The sequence below is a fragment of the Pleurodeles waltl genome, chromosome 7, assembly GCF_031143425.1.
Source record: "Pleurodeles waltl isolate 20211129_DDA chromosome 7, aPleWal1.hap1.20221129, whole genome shotgun sequence".
Classification (NCBI taxonomy): Eukaryota; Metazoa; Chordata; class Amphibia; order Caudata; family Salamandridae; genus Pleurodeles; species Pleurodeles waltl.
This window is the reverse complement of record NC_090446.1, coordinates 7,096,651-7,117,472: the sequence shown is the minus strand read 5'-3', so window position 1 is coordinate 7,117,472 and position 20,822 is coordinate 7,096,651. Positions and strand designations below refer to the sequence as shown.

The following is a 20,822-nucleotide window of genomic DNA, read 5'->3' as shown; positions in this document are numbered from 1 at the left end:
TCACCGACGCCGTCATCGGATGACTTCACTGAGCCGCTGCTCACACCGCGACCTGTGGGCCCCGCACACAGGCATGGTCTGCTCACGCCGCAGCCTGGAAATCCCCGACGACACCACTCCTGCTGACACCGGCGTGCCTGCACCGTGGCCTGTGGACACCGCTCGTGAGGGTCACCGTCCTGTACCGCACCGCTGGCTTGGGCCTACCGACTACAGCGCTTCAGCAATGACGACGCCACTGCCTGCACCGTGACCTGTGGACACCGCATGTCGCACCACCCTGCTTTACACTGCAGTCCTGGTCTCACCGACGCCGCTGGATGCCATCACTGAGCCGCTGCCTGCACCGTGACCTGTCGGCACCGCACGTCGCATCGTCCCGCTTCGCACCGCAGCCTTGACGCCATCCACGCCGGCGCACCTGATCTGCAACGCGTGTGACCTCAAGGGCGCAACGCCTCGGGCACCGACTCCGGAACCGACACTGCGACGTCAGCGACGCCCTGCACATCCAAGGTATGTTTGCGGGTCTTCCCGACACCGTAGCTGGCCCGCAACGCCGCGGCCGTCCAGAACTGTTGATTTTGTTGATCACGACGTCGTCATAGCCTCAGGTGGTGCTATCAGCTTCAAGGAACTGTAGTTTTGAGTAAATCTTGCAGAATTCATATTTTTCTTACTGTATGTTGGATTTTTATTGTATTTGGTCTTGTATTATATAGATAAATATTGGCTATTTTTCTAAACTGGTGTGGTGTCCTTTTGTAGTGTTTTCACTTATTAATGTGTGTTATGTGCAAATGCTTTACACATTGCTTCTGAGATAAACCTGACTGCTCGTGCCAAGCTACCAAGGGGGTGAGCCGGGATTATCTGAGTGGGTATCTCCCTTATCCTGATTAGAGTGAGGGTCACGACTTGGACAGGGTGCAAACTGACTGCCAACTAGAGACCCCATTTCTAACAGGCGTTAATTGTTCTAATACAGAATCGTCATTTGCGTGGACAGAATTACGGAACACCTTTTGCGTGGTCAGAATTACCGAACACCTTTTGCGTGGTCAGAATTACCGAACACCTTTTGCATGGTCAGAATTACGGAGCACCTTTTGCGTGGAGAGAATTCGGGAACACCTTTTGCGTGGAGAGAATTCCGGAACACCTTTTGCATGGAGAGAATTCCGGAACACCTTTTGCATGGAGAGAATTCCGGAACACCTTTTGCGTGGTCAGAATTCCGGAACACCTTTTGCGTGGTCAGAATTCCGGAACACCTTTTGCGTGGTCAGAATTCCGGAACACCTTTTGCGTGGTCAGAATTACAGAACACCTTTTGCGTGGTCAGAATTACAGAACACCTTTTGCGTGGTCAGAATTACAGAACACCTTTTGCGTGGTCAGAATTACAGAACACCTTTTGCGTGGTCAGAATTACGGAACACCTTTTACGTGGTCAGAATTACGGAACACCTTTTACGTGGTCAGAATTACGGAACACCTTTTACGTGGAGAGAATTACGGAACACCTTTTGCGTGGTCTAGGATACATTTCTAGTTTTCTGGAGAGGACAGACTGAAGGGATTAAACACAGCCACACTAATGTCACAAATTACTGAAGAATCAGGGACCCAAAAAGATGAGAACAGAGAGGCTTAGAGGGACCACTAATGGTGTGACAAGTGATTAAACTAGTTACGGATTAAGCACCTGTTATGAGTCAGCATGTGTGAAGATGGTGGGAGAAGGTGGAGCAGAGGCAGCTACACCAACGTTGCCAATAATCCCCTCGAGGGTGGTGGGAGTATAACCAACAGCATTTCAGGTACCTTCTGTGGAGGTTATTGCCAATTGTAGGCCCCTCAAGCTAACAGTCTGCTTTGCTACTGTACAGTTCTCAGGAGGTTGGGCAACATCAGCATACTTGATGAGTTTGCTCTCGGTATGCGGCCACCCTTATCTCAAGAAGGGATCCCCCATGGCTGGTCGCAAGATCAAAGGTTGGGAGCGAGACCAGCAAGAGAAATCATGGCAGTAGATGCACCACCTCACCCTCTCCCATCAAACGCAGAATGAACAAGTGATGCATGTCACCAACAAAGGATCAGAAAGGGTGGCCATTGTGTGGGCACAACCCCACAAAGGCCACTGCAAGTGAACTTTGATCAAAGCTGGAGGGCACCGGCACAAATCAAGCTAGCATGCCCAATATACAACACAGGTGCTGGGCCCTGTGAGCAGGCTGTTGCGTATGCACCAACCAGAGACTGCCATGACGCAAAGAATAAAGTGGATCATTTGAGGGGTAAAATGGCCCACAAAGAGGCCACAATACAGGGGTGCAGCATTGGTCTAAATATGCGTCCACCTACCTTCCAATGCTGATTAAGGCAAGTGGTCACAAGCACCTCTCCATCGACAGTATTCTGAGGGGGGAAGGAAGGAACAGCCTTTGTAGGCCACCCATTAAGAATGTAGATCCTCCACCACCAGTTAAAGCATGCAGGCCTCGCCTATGTGGCCTTGGACAAATAAGAGAAGGTAAAAGAAAAAGGAAGGAGCACCCCTTTGCAGAGCCAGGCTTTGGACAAACCACCATCAACAGCTGATTTACTCACTCAGCCGGGACCACACTTGAGATCAGCCCCACTAATTGCCCCCACCTAGAACATGACCCACCGGCAACATCTTTCATGGACTCTTTGCCAAGGCACAGGATGCTTCGGCAGGGGCCTTCAGCCTTTAGTCCTGATATCAGGCATTCCCCACCTGTGTGGGAGCATCTCTGGGAACCACAGTCGCCATCACCAATTTTCTTGGCCCCCAGAAGTGGCTTATGCTGAGCCGTCAGAACGAGCCAGTCAGATCAGTAACTACACAATGATGGGCCTTCAGTCACAGTACACTGGGTTTGCCCCACAAAGTAGACAACATTGCATCTGGAAGCCACTGTGAGGCCAGGAAAGGGCCCAAGTCTAGAACAAGGGAAAATGCCGCTGGAGCATTCGGATTACTGCCACAATTTAAAAATGCCATCAGTTTATTGAAAGCAGAATTGCAGTTAGGGCTCGGGACAAATTTTATGGAAATTATGGGAGAGCTGTCCATACTGCCTGCTCTATCCACGCCCTAGAATGCAAGGATTTGAAGACTGAATTCACTTGCAAATACAAAATGTACATTTCATGTCCCATGGTCTCAATTACTAAATTCTCCCCCCCCCACCACAGTTTGATCAACTACTGTGTAACTATTCTAGGTCATGAATGCCTCCCTAGGCCAGAACCAGCAAACTTCAGTCCAAAATTGCACACTTACACCACATTTTTCAGTGTTCGCACAAAGATAACTGAAGATATATGAAATATAAATTGCACTCCTTTACGTAGTTAGTGGTAATCCTGAAATGCTGGCACAGACCTCGCCCTCGTTAACTAGTGTTAGACCAGTTATCTAAAACGTATGTATTGAGCGTACAGGTGTCACTGAGCACCTCGCCTTACAACAGAGTGAACGCTCGCGCGAGGAAGTGAAGGCAGAGGTGAGCACCTCCACCCCACATACGCGAGATACGCAGGGAAGGACAAGTAAACCACTTCTCAAAGGCCTGAGGCCCGTCTCACTCACCAGGGGCAGAACTGCTCGCCTCCGCAGGATAAAGTTCCAACTCTTCTTCTGGTGTCAAGGAGAAGGCAGCCGTGACAACAGGAAAACCTGTTTTAAAACCAAAACAGAAATCATTTCCCGGATTCATGGTGTACACCTGAGAAATGACATTCCAATAAGCCCAGGACTTGGGACAAGCGAGTGGATCTCGAGCAGAACAGGTCAAAGTCAACCTTTTGCAGAACCCCTGCTGACATCACTGGAGCCAAAGAACAGTTTACAGAATGAAGGCTGGGACTGAGCAGGGTCAGCAGAGGTCAATAGCACAATCCACTGGTCAGCTGTAAGAACTTCAAACTCACATGAATTTCTGAGACCAATTTCCTTCGGTCTTGACTGGCTGCCACAATCTGTCTCTTCCACACTGGTGATTCTGAACAGTATGTCAGGTGTGACTGCTGCAGGAGAAGCTGTAGCAAGGAGAAGACTGGGTTAGAAATAAAGGTTTGTCTTCTAGTCATGGGAAGTGAGGGTAGGTAGGATTGAGGGAACAAAATGAGCTCGCCAGCAGAAAGCAAACACAGGAAGGATTGAGATGAGGTTGACAGCTGGAAGCAAACACAGGAAGGATTGAGCTGAGGTCGACAACTGGAGGAAAATGCAGGAAGGATTGAGATGAGATTGACAGCTGGAAGCAAATGAAAAAAAGATTGAGATGAGGTTGACAGCTGGAAGCAAACACAGGAAGGACTGAGATGAGGTTGACAGCTGGAAGCAAACACAGGAAGGACTGAGATGAGGTTGACAGCTTGAAGCAAACACAGGAAGGACTGAGATGAGGTTGACAGCAGGAACCAAACACAGGAAGGACTGAGATGAGGTTGACAGCAGGAAGCACACACCGGAAGGACTGAGATGAGGTTGACAGCAGGAAGGACTGAGATGAGGTTGACAGCAGGAAGCACACACCGGAAGGACTGAGATGAGGTTGACAGCAGGAAGCAAACGCAGGAAGGATTCAGATGAGGTTGACAGCAGGAAGCAAACACAGGAAGGACTGAGATGAGGTTGACAGCAGGAAGCAAACACAGGAAGGACTGAGATGAGGCTGACAGCAGGAAGCAAACACAGGAAGGATTGAGATGAGGTTGACAGCAGGAAGCAAACACAGGAAGGACTGAGATGAGGTTGACAGCAGGAAGCAAACACTGAGCAATGAGGGTTCAAGAGGAGCACGGGTAGGATTGAAGGAGCGAGGGGAGAAGGACAGTAGGAAACAAGCACAGTTGAGGGAGCAACATGGGCTTGACAGCAGGAAGAGGTCAGAGACAGGACTTGCTTTAGTCGATGCCACCAAGAGTCTTCTCTCTGGCCACAAGATGCCCAGTTGGTCGATAGACTCGGGGGGCAACTAAATTGGGTCCAGTTGCATCTATCTCCGCAATGGCTAAAAACGCTGGAGTCAAAGTTGAGGACAGACTCTTATTTTCTCCCCGTATTACATCACTGGCAGGGATGTGTTTTTCTTCGATAGGTTCACTAAAGAAGACGTTAGAGTTTGTCCTGATTGAATTTCATAAGGCTATCGTACATGAGGAAATCACGTCCAGACTTGTTAATGGTAATGCTCTGTTCTTGGCCCTTCCTGGATATGAGTAAACATCTGCAAGTTGTTCGAAATGCCACTGCCAGATTGATATGAGATGTGCCCAGATGCAACTCGATAACCTTGGTTATTGCTTTCAGTTCCTTGAAAAGGGTGGCTGCCAACTATTTTATATAGAAGGCTCCGTCCATATGTGCCATATCATGACCTTAGCTCTGTTCATAAGTGCCATCTTGTTTACTTAGCTCTCAGGGTTCCCTTCTGATCAATAGCCCCGGGTTTCGCCTGAAGACTAGGGGTTGGCGTTCTTTCACCTATTTGGCCTCCAAAGTCTAGAATGAGACTCCTCTCTTCCTTCACCAGATTCCCAATGAATATCAGTTTAGGAAACAACTTAAGACCTGAGGCTAGATGTACGAAATATGTTTGTGTTCGCAAACGGCCAAATTTGCACAATCGGTCCGATGGTGAATGCAAAAACGCCTTTTTGATCTACAAAGCCCAAATTGCGGTTCGGTAACCCTTAAGTGAATCGTAATTTTGGCTTGCGAATCGGTGTTTGGAAGGAGTTTGTTTGGGGCGTCCCTTCCAAATACCGATCTACATTGGTATGTACTAACGTTTTACGACCTAAATGCGGTCACAAAACATTCGCACTTTAACACGTACTCAAAGTTGGTGGTAACCCATTCAAAAATGGGGAGGGGTCCCCTTTAGACCCCTTCCCCTTTGAGAATGGTTGAATAAATATTTTTTATTTTTAAACAATCAATTTTCCTTTAAGGAATACAGGCTGCATTAAAAAAAAGATAACTTTATTTAAATGCAATCACAGACATAGTGGTCTGCTGACCCCAGCAGGCCACCATCCCTGTGAAGTCAGCGAATCCTAGTGGGTCACAAATTACAACCTGGGCCATTAATATTCATGAGATAGGTCTATTTGTGTTCCAATACAAATCGCTATTTAGGAAATAGAGGCCAAATAACCCCTTTGTACATTAATAGTAGTGATTACTAAATAGCAAATTGCAAGAAAATGCAATTTGGTAATCACTATCACTGTTGTTCATACATCTAGCCCACAGTTAATTAATAACTGAGGGTTTCTGGTGGGGTCTCTTTTGCTTCTAGCGTCAGAACGCCTGTTTTGGCAGCTGTGCGCTCTAAAGGTTCTACTGTATTGTATTTTATCATCTCCGCACACAGTAGATCGCCCTCCTCTCAGCCAAGTCTGTTTATTATTGTTTTACTCGAAAAACATGGATCGCTAGAGTATTTAGTGGACTGCAAGATTCCATATTCTTAATTTGAGTAACATCTTTAAATTCAAAAGGCAATTGTATATATGGACCATCTAACGGCGGCAGCAGACTGCAATATGCTAAGTTGTGTATTCGAGTATCATCCCTGAATTTAAGTTGCGAATTGGAGTCATTGAAACTTAGCTTCTTCCAGAAATTGACAACAGAAGGAAGTGTTTATATTCTGTACGGATTTGTCCTTCTGTTCGGGTTGTTCTTGCGAGCTATTAACAAATAGGTTCTGCGCTAGTTGTTTTTATTTGCGGTTTGTAGTCTGAATGTTTGAGCGGGTATGTATGGTGATATTGTGATCGAGTATTATAAGTGCAGTGACCCTAGGTATTCTCATGACTGTTTTATTTAGGCAGTTATCATGCTTTCATGTTTAAATATTTTTTTGTTTAGGTTATATCAAATTGTATATATAATTAAAAAAATATGTTTTTGTATCAATATTTTGTATTTTTGATTTTGGCTTCAAGAATCCATAACATAACAGGTGAGGTCATCGTCCCCATAATTCATACTTCGGGAGATGCTATTTTTCTGTATGTGATTTACGTGACTCCATGGTTTTTTGCTTTCCTCCTCTCTACAGGGCCCTTTTGGTGTGTTGGTGTATTATTGTTTTACTTCCATGGTTCACATTGAAAGAGGACACCGTCTGGGGCTACGGAGCACTTTACGCCTTGAGAATACAACAAAAGGTCAGAGACAGAATGACGTTTGCAGCATACTCCGACCGGCACAGATTGCTGGTGTCTTCCCTTCTCTGGGCACTGCGGGTACATAACAAGCTCTGCTTTGTCAAACTTACACAAAGAGTCCGGTGGGGCTGCTCTCTCTGCAGTCTGGGGGTCCCGCAGGGGCGCATCCTTGTCTTTATATATCCGAAGCCAAGTACCAGCATTGACGATCTGGTAACCTGAAGGGAGAAAGAAAGGACTTGTGTTATCCTCTACGGAGGACTCGAGCATAGAGAAGCGAGGGGCGAGGAAAGAAATAGAGAGACAGAAATAGAAAGAAGGAGAGAGACAGCATAGAGAAGCGAGGGGCGAGGAAAGAAATAGAGAGACAGAAATAAAAGGAAGGAGAGAGAGCAAAGAGAAGCGAGGGGCGAGGAAAGAAATAGAGAGACAGAAATAAAAGGAAGGAGAGAGAGAGCCTAGAGAAGAGAGGGGCGAGGAAAGAAATAGAGAGACAGAAATAAAATGAAGGAGAGAGAGAGCATAGAGAAGTGAGGGGCGATGAAAGAAATAGACAGAAATAGAAAGGAGAGAGAGAGAGAGCATAGAGAAGTGAGGGGCGAGAAAAGAAATAGAGACAGAAATAGAAAGGAGAGAGAGAGCACAGAGAAGCGAGGGGCGAGGAAAGAAATAGAGACAGAAATAGAAAGGAGAGAGAGAGAGCATAGAGAAGCGAGGGGCGAGGAAAGAAATAAAGACAGAAATAGAAAGGAGAGAGAGAGAATAGAGAGGCGAGGAAAGAAATAGAGAGACAGAAATAAAAAGGAGAGAGAGAAGAGAAAGAGACAGAGTCTGAAGTGAAAGGGGCAGATACAGAAAGAGAGGAGACAAATCAAGAAGACAGAGGAGAGAGTGATAAAGTTAAATAAAAAGACAAAGAGAAAAATGAGAGAAGACCGAGATGAAGAAAGAGTAACAGAGAAAAGAAAGAGATGAAGAAACCAAGAAAGAGAGCTTTGATTTTTCCTTTATTTGTTCCCTTTATTTGCCATAAAAGTTGCAACAATACTACTGATTGTACAAGGGGCATAGACTCATCACACCTAAGGAGTACAAAGATTTATGGTTGGTTGTTTCCTGTTGAACACACTTTCTGTGTGCTGGTGCTTGGATCTGTTTTTAGGATTGTCTTAGGGTGGTTCACCTGGGACAAAGGCAGACCGTGGCTTCAAACGCGCCAGTCCACCACCTTCCACTAATGCGCCAGCTCCTGGGCAGGTGCAAGTTCATGGCAGCAGTGGGGCAGCACGTTAAGTGTAATGGGAGAACTGGTAAAGGTCCACCGCGGCGCAGACCAGGTCACTGAGCCCTCTCTACGATATGGGCTCCAGTAGGGAGTTATCACCCTGAAAAGGGTGAGTGTTGCAGCATACTGTGTGAAGTGGGTACCAGTCACAGCAGTACTGTTGTCAGCTGACAGGTTCATTCTTCCCCTCAGAGGCTGGGTGTCTGCTATTAAAGCCCCTGTGAAGTTTCAGCTCCTAGTGTGGGGTACAGCATTTGCATATTATCTTACAATAAAGGTTGATTTGTGGACTCCAGTGTTCAAACTGGTTGTACAATTAGCAGGTAAGAAGACTGAGATGCCCCTGTAGTCCATTTCTCAGACTCGAGAAGACTTGCCTAACTTGTAGAATGTGCCATACTGTAACCAGACTGTTTAGAAACTTCAGGAACACAAAAGGATGATGGACGGAGTTTTGAAACTTTTCAACCACTCACCCCCAGTCACAGATCTGGGTTTAATCCATCGTTCTTTTGCTCACCATGCCACCCCAGTTTGGACCCAGACATATGCAAATCAGTCTTAACCCTGTTCCACTTGGGAACAGTCCAGCCTGAACTGCCAGGCCAGGTCCTCCCTGGACCGGAAACAAGCATCCTGGAACCGGTTTCAGAGTATCACCCTTCATCAGCCAGGCTAGCTTGAATCCAGTGGGTAATGTTATGTTATGTTAATTTAATTTGATATTGTGCACAAATGACCCCTACAGGGGTATCTGAGTGCTTAGAACAGCCCAGCAATCCATTGGTTCATACTGTTTCTCCTAGTGAATTACAAGTAGTTTGCATTTACCGAGCAAGAGCAAGGCCTGGTGAATTTCATTCATCACATTCTTGTAAAAATCCTTCTGCCATTCCTGTAAGACCTTCCACTCCTCTTCAGAGAAACAGATGGCAACATCCTGAAATCTCACCTGTTCCTAGAACACGAAACAGAATAAGACAAGTTATCCAAGCAGCCAAAATTCAATATATAGAATGGTACAGAGTTAATTGAAGGCAAAGGGGGGGGGAACTTCCCAGTAAAATCATAGATTGCAATAGAGAAGTTCAAGTTGTCTTGGATGTTGCTTGGAGACCAAAGGTGGACCTCACTTGCCTTCCCTGAGATGCTGCAGCCCTAACCAGGAATATGGGGTTTGCCCAGCGGCTTTCTGATGCAGCCATAATTAACATCTAGATTTATAGGTGGGTAAGTGTCACCAATGGGAATATTTTTAACAAAGAGTGTCCTGGTGAAAACATAGACGATGAGAGCTGAACTTCTATTTTCTGTGATACCACATGGAATCTTGATGTGTGTGTCCTGGTTTACTCCACTATACATATTTCACAATTGTTTTTCTTTTTCCAAACACTGTATGGCTAGTAAGCATAACCAACTGTGCAGGAGGAAATGTTTGCTTGCAACTATTCTTTCTCGTGGTGCTGACTAATGTTTTTATCTCGTGTTATATGCCCTGGCACATTCGCATAGACACCTTGTATGCAAAGATTTGAAAAGATCCATGAAAATAAATATAAAAATCAGTGTGTGTAAAGAAAACAGACATGTACCAACCACGACTGACCCACCTGCATTAACATCATGCCATTTGTTGAATTCACAAACTTGATAAAGGTCCTAATGTGTCGAAACCCATGTTCGATTGCTGCTTAATAGCTCTCATTCACCTGAACTATTTGAGGAACCCTTTCTTGATAGCATGTGTGGCTGTAGATATGCGTGATCTTGCCATCTAGTGCTGGGCCTGGATACTTGCAACTTGTTTTTCTTCTAAGACGTTTCGAGTCACAAGACCTGTTGTGATTCACCCTTGTTCAATACAGCACCAGTACCTAGACTCAAGCTCACATTGTTTTTTTCTGCCATTAGGTTTGAGATTTTGCGTGCCAGTTCCGAGACTTGCAGCTTTTTTTGCCACATACTTCAGGGTTAGCAACTGGATCTTCAAACAGAGCAACGTGGAAAGCAATAGCCTCTTCTCCAGTGCCTGTTGAAAACAGTTTTCACCGATGACCAAGCATTTCTTTTAGTCGGACTGTGCCTGGCGGCTTCTCAACACATAGCCGGAGAGCCCATAAAAAATCAGCATCAACAGGGGTTTTCAAGGAACTTCTGGATGTATTCCAGAGACTTACTGCAAAAGGCGTGAGGGGGTGCTATGGAACGAACACCTTTCCAGTTCTGCCCTTGGTGAAACACCAAGCACCCCATGTCAGATCAACAAACCATGCGTAACCTTTGCTTGTTGCTGAAGCACAATGAGGACTGATGAGACGCATGCTGGGCATTCTGTTGCAAGAAGACTTTTCGGCACTGAAGAGAGAGGCGTTGAATGCAGCGCCAACCATCATCCTAGAGCTCTAAGACAGAGGTTCCCAAACTGTGGTCCGCGGACCCCCAGGGGTGCGTGACACATTCCTAAGGGGTCCGCAGGCCTGGGTCAGCAGGAAGGCCTTTCTCCATCTGGGGCCTCCGACAGAAACACATGCATTTTTATATTTATTACTTCCTTTGTGCAGCAGTTTTAAAAGTACTGCAGAGTTCCTTGTACATTCAGCAGTTTTCAGGCAAGAATAAAAGCGTCACAATAACGCTGGTGATTGATGTACCTGCTGGAGAGCGATGGGAGTTTTGTCTAGTGACAGTTTTGACTCATCTAAAGTAGCGCAGATGGTTAATATGCCAGCTGTAAAGAACGTATATCATGCAAAGAACAGTATTTTATGTGCATAGGTCAGTGGGTTACTGATTTTGGAACAGAGATTCTTTGGTTACTGTGTAGTTCATAAGTTACAATCGTAATCTAGCACAGTGAGCTATGAAGTGCCTTCAAAGCACTGCATGCAAACTGCATGGTACAAGCTAAAAAGTTATGTTTTTGTCCAATCTTTCATTTTCCTTATGCTGCTAAAAAAGGGTTTGCTTGTGTAGAAATACATTCTTATTACTAACGCCAACGCTAACCAATGTGTTATGTTCTGAATCCTGAGTTTGCTCTTGTCCAGACCAAGCACTCTTAGAAAATGCTTACCAGTGTGGATGACATAAAAATCCTGCACCTTGTAATCCCCTGTAAAGTGCTCCAACACCCTACAAACAAATGAGGTGCTATAAAAAAAATGAATTACATGTCACAGAGAGGCTGTGGCGAGATGAGAGGCCCTTATGGTTTTACTTCCTTTCCCCACCACATATTTATGTGAAAAAGCATTCTCAGATCTTATGTACATAAAAATAAAAACAGAAATTGCTTGGGAAATGTAGAATCTGACCTGAAGACCTAAATAAAAATAAACATTCAAATGTCAGTCGCAGAGAAGCCGCGCCAACCCTCCCATTAAAGTTTTAGATTTTTGTATATTTTTTCAATATAAAATAACTATATCTTTAGAAATTCAAGTATTTGTTTAGTATGTACTTGTTTGTGTTTTTTTTTTGCAAATTACTGTTTTAATGTTTGAAATTTAATTCGGCCAAATTGCTTGGGGGGTTCCCGGCTTCCAGTAGTGATTCAGTGGGGGTTCTCAGGAGTCAAAAGGTTGGGAACCACTGCTCTAAGATCTTTGGGCCAGAAAACCTTTTTTCGGCATCCAGGTAGAACAAGCAGGCCCATCGGGCCTTCTAGCTGCACAGCGGGAAAAGCCCAAAGGTGCTGTCCTCTGAGGGCTGGTCGAGCAGCAAGAAGCAGATGGATTAAACCCAGATCTGTGACTGGGGGTGAATGTTTGATTTGTTCCGCATTCAGTCTACCAGCTGTTCTTTTTGCAGTTCTACACCTACAGCTGATCCCCGGCAAATGCAAGAAGGTCAGTCTCAGCCTTCTAGACCTTAAATGCATCCTTAGACCGAGGCAGAGCACCACTTCAGAGGGAGTTGGGCATCGAACCTTGAGACGAGCCTGAAAAAGGCACCGTCCTTCAGGCCCATAGGACTCATGGGAAGACAAGCAGGTTGGTCCCGGATGATAAAGACTTGAACCCGTACCCGGCTAATTCTGCCCTAACTCATGACGTACCACTGCTAATCACAGATAATCCAGAAGGCCACCCAGCACCACAGCGTGAAGATGCATGTAGTGCAAGAGCAGAATAACTTCCTCATACAGACCCTGCTGAGAACAGAGCGATCTGTGTGGTACCTCCCAATGCCTAGAGGAATGATGAAAACTGCTACTGAGAATTTGAGGGAAACAGAAGAGGCCAGAGTCAGCACCTTACAACCTAACGTACATTCATGGCCAAGTTCTCCCCTAATTCACTCAGCGCTAAAATGTGCCTTGATGCAGGCAATTGATGATGCACCTACAACTAAGGAGGAGAGTAAAAGAATTGACGCCACTGGCAAGTGGTTATTGCTGGGAGCTGCCACACCAAGTCATATTGCCAACTATGTCAGCATGCTCTCCTCATTAGGAGGAAGCAGAAGTACTAATTAAGCCTCTCTTTGATGCACATAGAAAGAGGGGACAGAAGTTAGTAGCAGAAGGCAAAGTACGATCCAGTGCAATATTAGATCTGTCTTCGATGTGGCAGACACTTCTCCAGAGCAAGCAACAAACCAGAGGGGAGCAAGAGCTCCAGCATCCACTCAAAGACAGGGCTATCCGCACCAGGAGAGGCCCCTTCAGGACATGCAGCACCCCAAGACCTTTACAGGAGGTGGTCAGAGATGCAATGGCAGAGGCAAAGGGCAAGGTAGCCTAAAAACAGATTTTATTGAAGTTTTAGCAGAAATACATTCATCTTCATAACTGCCATTTCGCAACAACTGTGCGTATGTCTCCACTGTAGCCATTGTGTTTCACCTACAATGAGAGATTGTGGCGACTGTGTGGATTACTGACATTGTCCCAAGGTAGTTAGGTGTACTCCATCTACCCCTTACGTATTTCTTGCAAGTCTAGGTGATACTACTGTCCGGTAGCATTCCAATTCCCCTTGTGTGGCCCTAAGTCCTATGTTTGCTCAGATAATACTGAAACTAGGTTGTGGCTTTGGCGTCCTATTCAGTGACCACACTGTGTATAGCATCAGTTTCCTGACGTCCCCCCACTCTCCCTCCTTCCCTTCCCATGCCACCCCCCCATCCCGACCTATAGCCTGTTGTATGCTACTTATGAAAGCTCGTGCATAGTTACGCTGTGCTGCTTGGGATTTCTGTGTCAATAGTCTTGTAGGGCGACTTTTCCTACGGGTTAGTTCTCACCCTATTCTAGGAGGTGTTCATTCTTAGTTGGTGGCTGATGGTGCGGGTTCGCTGGATTCGGTAAGGGATATCCTAGTTGCATCTTTTAGAGTTGTAACCAACTGTTCCCAAACATGCGTTAGATCCGGAGAGCCCCTCCCCTGTCTGACTTCTTCTAATTCTCTCTTCCACCAATGGAGGCTGGGGCCTAGCGGTCTTTTACAGATTCTCAGTATCTCTCTTTTCGCCAGGATACATGCGAGGTCCTGCAGTCTACCATTGGCTTTATTCTTGGGGTACGTGGGAACCAATGGAGGAGACAGTGGCCCGGCGTGCAAGAGACCTCACAGTCTAGGATCTCAGCTACATGTGTGGTCACTTCACTCCAGTACTCGGTTAAGTTCGCACGAGCCCACATCATGTGTCTGAAGTCTACTGCTGCTTCTCCGCAGCGTGGACACCGTGCGTCTGCCACTCGAAAGTGGTCGCGAAGACGTCTCGGGGTAAGATATGCTCTGTGTATTACATAAAAGTGTATGAGTTGGAACCGGGCATTTCAAGACACTCTTGGTGCCCTCTCTAGTATCTGCCCCCAGGATTTCTCCAGTATCGGGATCCGCAGTTCCGTTTCCCACTTCATTCGTAGGCCTTCCAGGGGGTGCATTGCTCCCCTACGAATTGCCCCGTACAAGCCGGTTATGGACTTGTATATGCCTTCCGAGGTTATTATATAGCTGCTGACATCATGGGGTCGGGGTTCTACACATCCCAGGTGCCAATGTGTTTGGATGCATCGGTGACCGCTCGGTGCAGCGGGAATCGCCCTTGTGGAAGATCATACTTCTGTCTGAAGTCCTGAGAGGGCAACAGGCTCCCATTCCTATACAAATCCCCAACCCATGTGGCCCCAGCTCCTCCCAACTTACCAGTCCTCCCCAATTGCCTCTGTGGGGTATCCATCTTAGCCAAGTCATTGGGATGTCAGGTGTGTAAGGCATGCCTCTGTCAGTCTTTTAGAGACATCTCTTCCAACATTTACCAAGGACACAGACCTCTGGGGTGTCCGATGGATCGGTCCCACTGAATTGAAAGAGCAGTCCTGCTAATTGAGGTAGAGGAGGAATCGTTGAGGACACCCTGGCCATTTGCAGTCGGCACACCGGCGTCCACTGGGTCAGCCTTTGTAATTGGGCCGCTAGATAGTATGATTCGTAGTCCTGAACCACCAGGCCTCCCTCCACTCGCGATCTTTTCAGTGTTGTGAGAGCCACCCGGCATCTCCCGGCCCCCCCATATGAACACAGTTATCAAGAAATCCAGCTCCTTGAAAAGCGTGGCAGGGATCCAGAGCGGCAGAACCGCAAAATAGTATAAGAGTCTTGGTAGCGCCACCATCTTAAGTTGTGCTGTCCTCCCAGCTACTGACAATGGAAGTGTCTTCCAAAAGCCCAGACTGGTTTTCAGCGCCCTGATGGCGCTACCTATGTTGCCCTCTAGAATTTCAGCCCTGGTGTGATAAACCTTGACTCCCAGGTAGGCCATGCACCGATGTTCCCAAGAGACATGTCCCAGCTCCCCAAGTGGGTCATAGTCTGTTGAAAATGGGTAGAGGTGGGATTTCTGCCAGTTTACTCGTAGCCCTTTTAGTCTGCCAAACTGTTCTAAGACTGCCTGGGCTCCCTCAAGATCCGGTGCCATAAGAATGTGAGTGGATCATCCGCATATAGCGCTATTCGGTGATGGCTGTCCTTGTATAGTAGCCCCTGGTACCAAATAGCAGTCCATGCTTGGACAGCCAATGGCTACATTGTCAACGCAAATAGCAAGGGCAAGAGAGGGCACCCTTGCCTTGTGCCAGTCTCCACCCTATATAGCTCGGATATGGTAGTCCTGGTTCTAACTCGGGCTCTAGGATCTGTATATAGCAACTGCATCCATCTGCACTGCCCCATATGCTCTAGAACTGCATATAGGTATTTCTATTCCATTTGATGCGGCTATGCAGTTCCCTCTAATCACTACTTTAAATGCGTCCCACATTATCTGGGGAGATGGGGCAGTAGCCTCACTTTCCTCAAAATAGCTTTTATGTGACCCCTCACCTCCCCCCACCTGCTCCCAAAAGGCTGCGACTTCTAGGGAGTCCGGCTTGAGGCGCCAGGTTAGTATTCATGGCTTTGTCCTCTCCCAGGCCAATTGTAGAAGGACAGGATTGTGGTCAGAAATTGTCCTCCCCAAATATTCCACTTCTCGGACCTGATTATGTACTTCGTGCATGCAGAGAAAAGTATTGAGGCGTATGTGTAAGGCATGCATAGTAGAAAAGAAGGATTAATCTCTTGTGTTTGGGTAAAGGTGTCTCCAGGAGTCTATCAGCCGCCACTCGGATTGCCACCCTCTGAATCTTTTAGCTGTTTTGCCCACCGGTGATTCCCTTAGTTGGGGTTGTGATCTGTCTGACTCAGGGTTGGCCACACAGGTAAAGCCCCCCAATCACTACTGCGTGTAGTAGGTGAGGGGCTAATGTGCCCGAAAGGTGCTCCAAAAATGTACTCTGGCCTGTGTTCAGTGCATATATACTAATAAGTGCAATATCCTGTCCCTCTAGACGGCCAGTGACCAGTATGTAACGACCGTTTCAATGAGCGTTTCTGTTTTTTTAAATGGGACTCCTGCCCCGATCCATATTAACCTACGCTGAGTAAGGTGTATAGTACACCTGGCCCCTCCATCTCTTCTGCAGTGCCAACCCCTCTACCACCATCAGGTGCATTTCCTGCAGCATCGCCATATGAGTCCCTCTTGTTTGCAGATAGAATACCTTGTACCGTTTAGCCATATTGTGCATACCCCTGATATTCCAGGATACCACCTGATAGTTTTGTGAGTCCCCCATTAGCTTCACTTATTTTGTGACTATTATTATGTGTCCCCTTTCCATAGCTAGGTCGTGTTGACACAGCTATCTTCTTAAGGACTAATCGTCGGGAAGTGCAGCGGCCGGGTTCCCTTGAAACAGCAACCAACAAACTCCCCTACCCCAGGACAGGTGAAAAAACACCCTCCCCCCCATCCAAACTAGTTATGATCAAGAAACGCTCTTATGAGGTGCGTGTGGTCAAACCCGTGGCGGTGCAGGGCCCTTGACTCCAGGTCACACCTCGTCCAGTCTCGTCTGGTCCCGGAGTCGCGTAACCTGTCCACTCTTAGGTCGCTCAGTTCTGGTGTTAAGTGTCTCAGGACAGCTGGGCTGCAACCTGTTGTCCCCTGCCATCACTCTTTTCCTGTTGAGTTTGCCCATAGTCAGCAGCAGAGACACCTAAAGTTTCTACAAAGAGTCTTGCCAGAAGCTTCAGTAAGAGGTGGCTTAGGTGTGGGCCTAGCTCTTCTGCGCCCCTCTTCTCCTACTCTCCACATTAATGGATATCGCACACACTCAAATATTGCGGGGTATTCCGACGCCTCCTTTGTGAGGCTAATGTCACCTGGTCCATGCAAAAGTTATTGCCGGGGACAGGGGGAATTCACCACAAGTCCCTCTTCCCCCCTCCTATATTTTGCTGTCTTAATGCCATTCCCAATAGGCAGAGGGGGAAAGGGCCACACACCCACGCCAATCTGCTCCCAGCATCTACCAAAGACTGAATTGCTCCATTTCCAGGGCCGACGACCGCCCGCTGCCAAGTCACTGGGTGGCTACTGCAGCCGCGGAAGCTGCCGCCCGCTCTCTGCTCCCCAGGCACACCGTCCTCTGTCCCTCTCAAGGGGGTCACCTCCACTCACTCCTCTCGGCCTGCAATCAACTCTGGGGCGGAGGAGGGGAGCGAAGGTCCCCACCGTTGGTGCTCGCCCCCCCACCTGTCCCCAGACCCCACCGCACGCCGCCAGCACCTGTACAGGGAAAAGGCGGGCTGCTTTCCCGGCCACCAGCCGTTGCTCTCACCCTCCACAGCCAGGACCCGCTCTTCTCTGTCACACTCTGGGCCAGTGTCCTGTGCCCCCGCTCACCTGGGTCCCAGGCGGGCCTCTCCGCTCTCTTCCCGTGCCACTCTCGTCTGCACCGGAGGTGGGCAGGGCCCTCGCTTAGCCCTCGATTTGCGGCTCAAGGTGTGCCCGCCATCTTATCTATGGCTGTTCCCAGATCCTCTCTCTCTCTTTGAAAGGTGTTTTTTTAGCCCCGCTGTGATGCCTTGCTCCTTGATTTCGGGTGTCTCACCCCCACGTCTTGTTGGGGGTGGAGTGGGGGTCAGGGCTGCGGTAGCTCTGGAGTTATCGCTGCAGGATGGGCTCGGACGGGTGTTCCCATGCCAGAGCTCTCTTCTTTCACTCCTCACGCCATGGGCGCAAACCCACACCCCTCTTGCGCCTCAACTTCATAGCAATAACTCTCCTTCCATTCCTCCAAATCATACAACAGCTGTCAGGGGAAGACAGGTTTTTCATCCCTCATCGGGAGATAATTGCCTTGAACAAATAGGTGCTCTCAGTAGCAATGTACGAGTACTGCCTAGAATTCTACACCAATCCAACAAACATTCTGTCTCAAAACCATGTCCTCAGCCAAGGCCATCTTTGGATGCTCAAAGAGGAGTTGCATGCACTCCTAGTCCAAGGGGCCATCAAGCTAGTGCCCCCAATCAACACAGCACAGGAGTATACTCCCTCTTCTTCTTAATAACCAAGAAAGAGGGGTCTCTGTGTCCCTCTTTGTCTTCTAGCTACTGAACCAGTACATCCTGTTGGAGTGCTTCCACATGACCATTTAACAGGATATCTTCCTTCCAAAAAGTGTGTTCATGGCTGCGCTGGACCTAGAAGATGGCTCCTTCCACACCCTCCTTTATGCAGTCCACCAGCAGCTCCTCCAATTGAAATAAGTAGACAACAATCCCAATCCGAAGTTATGCGGCTCCAAGAGTATTCACAAAGTGTTTAGTATTGGGGGCCGCACTAGTGTGCAAGAGCTTTATTTGTTTTTTCACATCTAGATGACTGGCTGATCGAGGGCAGCAGCAGAAAACATTGCCCAACACACTTTGAAACAGCAGGGCCTTACTCCACAGCTTAGCATCAATGTCAAACAGTCTCACCTCCAGCCTTTCTTACGGACCATCTTAAATGCGGTTACAAGGGAATGCATGCTCCAAGCAAGGCAGGGAGATGGTATTCCAGAAGGTGCTGCCTCCTTTCTCAGACAGAACTTCCTCTTACTGCAAGGGAGGTGATCAAATTGTTGGGGATGATGGCTTGACGCATTGTGACAGAGCGCATGCCAGGCTGCACATGCGCCCACTTCAAGAGTGCCGACTCAATGGCCACAAGCAGAAGGTCAGTGGGAGGATCTAGTGTATGTAAAGGCCGAGACTCAGCGTTTCTCTCCTATAGTGGATCAGTAACAACTTTTTGCTCTACATGTTTTTTCTCAACCCTCTTCTAAAGGTAACGATTACCACTGGTGCATCACTCACAGGATGAAGAGCTCACGTCAACCTCATCTGTTCAAGGTACCTCGCCCCCACCACACTAGGGATGTCCCATCAACCACCTAGAGCTCTTGGCCATCTGTCTAGCCCGGAGAGCTTTCGTCAAACTTATCCGGGCAAGAAAGTACTCGTAAAGATGGGCAACTTGTTGGCCAAGTACTAGATCCAGAAACTGGGGAAGGGCCACTCCCCACCGCTGTCTGCACTCGTCCCCAAGGTTTAGCCTTAGGCTATTCATAAAAAACATTCACCTCTTAACAGGATATTTGCCAGTTGTAGAAAATGCGACTTTGCAGACCTGCTAAGTAGGATGCATCAACAAGCATGTGAATGGGAGACTGACTCACAAGTCCTCCAAAGGAACTTCCATCTGTGCAGCACTTCAGCCATCAACCTGTGTGCATCTCCCCATAAACGCGAAATGCCAAAACATCACCTTTAGGTACCCACACCAACAGCCCATGGGCAATGAACCATGGATGAACTGGTCTGGACAATTTGCTTCTGGCTTTTTTCCTCTCCCTCTCATCCCTCAAGTAGAGAAGATTTTGGGGCAAGTCTCTATGGCCTTTATCCCCGATGATGCGAACCTGGCCAAGCAACCCTGGTCCTCCATGCTGCTGGACATCTCGGTCCTCCCACGCAAGAAGCTGCTAGCAACTGAGGTGTTCAAGCCCACTCTTCATGCTTACTATGCCGCCAAATGGAAAAGGTTTGTCCACTATTATATCTCTAAACAAATAGATTCCCTGGAGGTCTCTGTAGCAGACAGTATCTGCTACCGTTCACATCTGCAGAAGGCAGGTTTGGCATACACCTGCAACTGTCTATATGTGGCTGTAGTTTGGGCCACCTTGTTTGATGGAGCTGTCTGACAAACGTTTACAGTACTGACAGGAACGAACCTCCATAACGGTGGTTCCTGCCAAAGTTAAGTGTTATTGGAGCCACTGGACAACGCTAGATTTGGGGAAGGGATGTCCACAAGGGCGATTGAGTAAACTACTTTATCACCCTGATTGAAATTACCCTGTGTGCCCAAATATAAATCTATCCCTAAGTCTTTCCTTAATACAGAACAACTTTTATGGCCTTTGTTAAACCTCAGAAGGGACACTCAGGTGCCCACCCAGGCATTGCAAAATGGACAGTTAGATGCAACCAAACCTTCTATGCCAAGGCTAAGCACACTGCATGTGCCTCCCAGAGCACATTCCACTCGTAAGAAGGGAACTGGTGCAGCTTTCTTGGGTAACACTCCTGTAACAGACATATGTGGAATGGCTGCCGCGGTCAGCACCAAACAGATTCACTATACTGTTTGGACAGTCAAGCCCGCCAGCTGGCCAGACTGTGTTAAAAACCTTGAGCCACATGTACCAGTGGTTGAAACTGCGAGTTTCTAATTGCAGTTCTATGCGATTCGCAATTAGGAAATCACAATTTTAAATGTACGAACATCTATATAGTTTTTTTTGTGATACCCACATCCCATGATGTAGATCTTACTTTGCAACCCATTAGGAATAACAAAAATGACAGGGATGGTGACCTGCTGGGGCCAGCAGACCACCACGTCTGTGACTGCTTTTCAGTAAAGCAAT

General features: G+C 47.5%; 1 protein-coding gene across 3 annotated transcripts in view; it reads right to left on the bottom strand.

Moving 5' to 3' along the window:
- The window catches only part of LOC138303528 (zinc finger protein 398-like), a 50,345-nt gene that overhangs the window by 13,034 nt on the left and 16,489 nt on the right, over positions 1-20,822 (bottom strand). For all 3 annotated transcript variants that reach the window (XM_069242739.1, XM_069242740.1, XM_069242738.1), the window contains exons 5-8: positions 9,338-9,464; positions 7,332-7,439; positions 3,967-4,074; positions 3,626-3,712 (exon numbers count right to left, since the gene is read on the bottom strand). In XM_069242739.1, coding sequence (XP_069098840.1) covers positions 3,626-3,712; positions 3,967-4,074; positions 7,332-7,439; positions 9,338-9,464 — 430 coding nt within the window. The remainder of the gene's footprint in view (positions 1-3,625; positions 3,713-3,966; positions 4,075-7,331; positions 7,440-9,337; positions 9,465-20,822) is intronic.